The 6,000-nt window shown below is 43.5% G+C and overlaps 1 protein-coding gene across 1 annotated transcript in view; it reads right to left on the minus strand.

The window, feature by feature from the left end:
- Positions 1-4,417, minus strand: part of POM121C (POM121 transmembrane nucleoporin C) — a 23,988-nt gene extending 19,571 nt beyond the window's left edge. The window contains exons 1-3 of the mRNA XM_037814385.1: positions 3,841-4,417; positions 2,657-2,872; positions 2,153-2,311 (exon numbers count right to left, since the gene is read on the minus strand). Coding sequence (XP_037670313.1) covers positions 2,153-2,311; positions 2,657-2,872; positions 3,841-4,409 — 944 coding nt within the window. The 5' untranslated portion in view covers positions 4,410-4,417. The remainder of the gene's footprint in view (positions 1-2,152; positions 2,312-2,656; positions 2,873-3,840) is intronic.
- Positions 4,418-6,000: the final 1,583 nt, after the last annotated feature.

Raw genomic sequence — 6,000 nt, forward strand, 5'->3', positions numbered from 1 at the left:
TACTATCAAAGCTGGCCAACTCTGGAAACTGTTCAGTATGTACAATCTGGTCTAGGATCATGGGGACAATGGCTATATTTTTCAAGTGTGGGTCTAATGTCTTCTCAGAGAGCCCTTCCTTGACCATCTTATACAAAAAACCCCCTCTCATTACCCTCTGTTATATTATCCTGTTTTTCAGTTTTCCACCCCATATACATACCATCTATAATCACTGTGGTGGTTTGAAGCTGTATGTACTACAGAAAAAAACATGTTCTTAAAGTTCATCCTTTCCTGTGGGTGTGAACCCACTGTAAGTAGTATCTTCTGAGGAGGCCATTTCAGTTAAGGTGTGATCGGGAGGGGTCTTAATCCTATTACTGGAATTCTTATAAGTGGAATGGAATTCAGACAGAGGGAGGAAGCTACAGAACCAAGAAGCTGAACAATCAACAAAACCCAGAAGAGAATGGAGAGACCAGCAGCCGTTCTTCAGGAAGAAAGCATCACCTTGATGACGCCTTGATTTGGACACCTTCCCAGTCTCACAACCATGAGTGAAAAAAATTCCCATTGTTTAACCTGTCCCATTTCATGATATTTGCTTTGAGCAGTCTAAGAAACTAAAACAATAACCTTATTTATTTTATTGTCATCTGTACTGTAATTGTCTGTCTCCCTCAAAAACATCCTATGAGGGTGGGGCCTTTGTCTTGTTCACTGCACTGTCCATAGTCCCTAGAATAGGGTGCTTGATAAATATTTGAATTAACGAGTGAATTTTTTTAATTGACTCCTTGGGCAGCCACAAGTAGTTGTGCATCCTAACTAGCCAACTCCAACCTCCTCTCTTTCTACATTTAGAAAACATTCCATTTTCATTAAGTTCTCAGATAAACCAAATAATTAAATTGGTTTTACTCTTGTTACTGTTAACTACCATATTCTAGCCTTTACTTTCCTTTGCCAAGCTTTCCTTCAGCACAGTTACGAAATTTGAACTGGTGGCTCCCCAAATAATTAAGCACCACAAGACTGTGAGGGGAAGAGTATGAACATTCTCTCTCAAAAATAAAATGTAACGCCCTTGTAAAAAAATATGAGGCAGGGTTGAGCCCTCTACCATAAGTTTTACCCTTGGGAAGACGGTTGCTGCAAAGGAGAGGCTAGGCCTCCCTGTATTTGTGCCTAAGAGTCTCCTCCTGAATGCCTCTTTGTTGCTCAGATGTGGCCCTCTCTCTCTGGCTAAGCCAACTTGAAAGGTGAAATCACTGCCCTCCCCCCTACGTGGGATCAGACACCCAGGGAAGTGAATCTCCCTGGCAACGTGGAATATGACTCCCGGGGAGGAATGTAGACCCGGCATCGTGGGATGGAGAACATCTTCTTGACCAAAAGGGGGATGTGAAAGGAAATGAAATAAGCTTCAGTGGCAGAGAGATTCCAAAACGAGCCGAGAGATCACTCTGGTGGGCACTCTTACGCACACTTTAGACAACCTTTTTTAGGTTCTAAAGAATTGGGGTAGCTGGTGGTGGATACCTGAAACTATTAAACTACAACCCAGAACCCATGAATCTCGAAGACAGTTGTATAAAAATGTAGCTTATGAGGGGTGACAGTGGGATTGGGAATGCCATAAGGACCAAACTCCACTTTGTCTAGTTTATGGATGGATGTGTAGAAAAGTAGGGGAAGCAAACAAACAGACAAAGGTACCTAGTGTTCTTTTTTACTTCAATTGCTCTTTTTCACTCTAATTATTATTCTTGTTATTTTTGTGTGTGTGCTAATGAAGGTGTCAGGGATTGATTTAGGTGATGAATGTACAACTATGTAACGGTACTGTAAACAATCGAAAGTACAATTTGTTTTGTATGACTGCGTGGTATGTGAATATATCTCAATAAAATGATGATTAAAAAAAAAAAAAATATGAGGCAGACAGAGTTAATAGTTGTTGGCTAGAAAAAGTAAATTATGAAAAATTTAGGTACTCTGGGCCTTAAGAAAGAAACAGCAATAAAGCCCTTGTTTATTAAACCTGGCTCTTTCATGAAAGCCAATGCTCAAATTGAAGTTGGCCTTTCCATCTTTTTTTGGGAACGATCTATATTTCCATAAACTCCCTCCCAGGTAGGCCTATTTAGTACTCCCCTGGGCCTGTTACCTTCTTTTATTTTCCTGACCATCAGTGAGTACTTGGTCTTCTTCCTCCACTGTCCTTTTCTTCCTCTCTTTGAGGGCACTTAGTACAGTCTCTTTCGCACATGGGTCTGGGGTATTACCTGATGACGAGGACAGTGTTGAGCTAATTATCTGCTCCGGTCTGCAATGAAAGACAAGACTCTAGTTTTAAGATATTTTAATTGCCACACCACTTAGCACAGACTTAAGTCACTGGAAATCAAAAGCTAGCTTAGCAAGCAAAAACATATTTTATAAACTCACAGAAACTGTCCTCAGCAATCTATTGTCAAGGGCAAAAAAAAAAGAAAAGGTAAATAAAATAAGGTTCAATGACTAGAATTTGGGATTTTTCATTCAAACACACAGCTATTTCCTCTTTTTGCTTTATAGTTCATAGTCAGAGGAATTTATAGTCAAAGGAACAATTGTAGAAAGAATAAAATGGACACAAAGGGCAGTTGTTTCTTTCAACGATAATACTCACATTGGAGAACGAATCAATTTGCTATCGGGAGGAGCAATCCTCACCGTCACTGGGCTGCACACCATCTTGGAATTACGAGGGGAAAGCACCGTCTTCTTGTGATAACCATTCCAGCACACTGTGGGAAGTACCCCCAGAAAGGAATACTGGGCCTGCTGGATTGGATATCGTCTTCGAGGTGTTATTACAAAGCGATTTGATACAGTCCCACAATCCCTGCAGAGAATGGGAGACACACCATGGAACCAAAGAAGCTTTTAAAAGAGTATCAGAAAAGCTAAACAGCTAAAGAACCATGTGGGTTAAAACATTTTCCAGAGAGCTTAAATCTTTCTCTGCAACAGAAAACCAAGTATTTTTATGGCAACTTTCTCCCATTCCATCTAATGGCAGAAAGGAGCAGCTGCTTTACAGCTGTCTCAACAGACTTCAACAATTTGAGAGGGAAACTGAAAACCTTTCCCACGTAAGTAACACTACAATGGAAAAAAAAATGTGTTGGGGGGGGGTATGGGAAAGAACTTTTCAAGAATCCCTGAATCTTTACAACTTTTTATGTTAAAACTTCTGTTAACATACACCCAAAGTCAAACATTTTAAATCCTTTCCATACTTAAATGTTCATCTTCTTAATTTAATGTTTACCAAGAATGTAATATTTTCAAGGCAAGAATTCTTCTATTCTCTTGTTATCACTCAGTAATTGGTACTAAATAAAAATGCCTTTTTAAATTTAACCATCTTCATTGGTCATTAAGTTTATTTTCTGGGAATACCTCCTTGAGCTCTGCTAACTGATGATAATTTTCCTACTAATCCAGACGCAAAAATTTAACAAAATACATTATGCAATTGAACTTGAAAGGAAAAGAGGCTTTCATCCAAAGTAGAGATATTTTAAGTGGTTTGTCAAGTATTCTACTATATCTATAGAGGACTAAAATTCAGGCAGCTGTAAGAATTGGAAAGCAGAGACCAGCTTTGGTATCACCAACTTCTCAATCCAAGAGTTAAAGGAGGGCAGGAGACGGTTGACATACACCAAAAGTGTTCTTTGAAGACGACAAACCCACAAAGAATAGACTCTGGACTTAACGAAACAATCATATCTGATTTAAAAGTGAAGTCCTCAATTTACAGCCAGTCTATACAGATGAGGATTGGAGAAGATCAGTTTATCTTACCGGTGGGACAGCTTCCTAGAGGGCCGGAGAAGAGGCGTGGGGGGAGAGGGGTGGAGGCGGTGGACGCGATGGCCAGGGTAGGAGGGCTGCGGGGTGCGGGCGGGTGGGCGGCGGCCGGGCCTCTCTCGCAGCTCTCGGCCCGCCAGACCCGGGGGAGGCGGCGGGGGGCCAGGCTTGCCCAGGTAACTGCCCATGAGGAGCAGTTCTGCAGGGTCCGGTCCTTCGAGTAGGGTCCGCGGCTCGAGGAGATTTCCGTTCACTGCCGACTTGGCCGGAGGCGAAGCGAACAGCGTTCGCTGCCGCCGCGAATTCCGAACGAGCGGGGGAAAGGGGCGCGAAACTCTGGGCTCTCGGCTCAGTCCCCACCAGGCCGCGGTAGCCCCCACAGCCAGCCAGGCCAGCGCAGCCGCCGCCGGCACCAGGTATAGCACGAGGCCGAACAGCGACAGTCCAAGGAGCGCCGCCCCCGCTGGCCCGCCGGAGCCCCAGCCCCGGCCTCGGCCGACCCGGGCGCTCGCTATCGGCCGCCGCCGGTCGCCTACTCCAGGCGCCGCGGCCGCCGGAGACATCGCGGCTCCGCGCCGCGGAAAGGACTTAAATATCCCAGCTTGCACCGCACCGCGCGTGCGTCATCGCGCGCCTGGTGCGTCACTGCGCGAGCGACTTGGCCACGCGACCGGAAGGGGAAAGGCGATCGCTTGGCAACGCAGCAGACCCGGACCGGATTTCCTGGAAAAACCCAGTTCTTGATTCTTGGGTTATCCCGTGGAAGAATTTTGTTAAAAGAAAAGGCACGCGAAAGCTGCTGAATGACCTACTCACATAATTCTTAATTCGTGATATTCTCCAGGGGGCAAACACCCCTCCAGATTGTTACCAGGAACTTTTCACAATTGTTAATAGAGGTTGTGAGTTTTTCAGTTACCCTGTACTAACAAAGTATAAACTGCTAAAGGGCGCATCAACAGCAATAATGAAAAGTAAGTAGTGACAGGTAAGACCAAACAAGCCTCTCCTGTTAAATGTGCATCTAATTGTTGTAAGTACCGGATCAAACAGTCCCCAGAGCTGCTGCTTCAGGCCCTGCATTTGCGTTTCTGCAGTACGAACTGGTAAAGCACGACAGTTACCTATCAAATTTTACATCATGGTCCAGACATCAGGAGTACATTTTGAGGATTTATGATCAATTTACCTATGTTAAATTTGGTGGTCTGAGAAAATAAATTAGTGGTTACTTGGGGCTGGGGAATGTTGGGGGCGGGGGAAGTGGAGAGTGATGCCAACGGGTAAGGGATTTCTTTTGAGGGGCACAAAAATGTTTTACAATTAGATTGTGGTAGTGCTTGCACAACTCTGTGAATATACTAAAAAGGTACTGAATTACAACTCACTTTAAATGGGGGAATTGTAGGGTATGTGAATTATATCTTAATAAAGCTGGTTTAAAAATAACTGGTGATCTGCCAATCCAGGCTCTGTCCTAGCTCAACTTCCTGAGCATAATCTGCCATTCATCCATTAATTTATTCATTTCATTATTAACATACATTAAAAAGAAGGTCTCTGATCTCTAGAAGCCCTCAGTTTAGTAGGGAAGAAAGATGTGTAAACAGAAAATTACAATGTAATGTATTAAGGGTGTTAACAGAAGCACAAGAGAGCTGGCTAAGCCAGGTTCCAGGCAGAGGAAAGAACACTGTGCAAACACACAGATGTGGAACGGAGTGCAATCCAAGACTCTCCAACTAGTTCAGAATGGCAGACACTAGAGCGCTTGGAGAGACAGGGAAGTTGGAAGGGTGGACAAAGCTTAGCAAAGTTGTCTCTGGAGCCACTTGGAGAGGTGATTAGAGAAGAGCAGTTGGGTCCACAGTGCCTCCCCAACCCCATTTCCAGAGCAACTGTGCTTTTATCTGTTTAGTATATTGGGATTTCACATAAGACCTTACTTGAAAAGAAAGGGCTATGGGCTGGGTTGCTTTAAAAAGTCTAATTCAATTATAGATGAGGAAGCCCAATTCGGAGAAATAACATGACTTACCCAATGCTACATGGTAAATTAGTAACATAGAAAAGAACTCCAAATTCCTAGTACATTACTCTTTTTGACACAGTAAGTGACCACTGTTCTTTATATTCTAATGGATCATTAGGAAC

The sequence above is a fragment of the Choloepus didactylus genome, chromosome 21, assembly GCF_015220235.1.
Source record: "Choloepus didactylus isolate mChoDid1 chromosome 21, mChoDid1.pri, whole genome shotgun sequence".
NCBI classification, from domain to species: domain Eukaryota; kingdom Metazoa; phylum Chordata; class Mammalia; order Pilosa; family Megalonychidae; genus Choloepus; species Choloepus didactylus.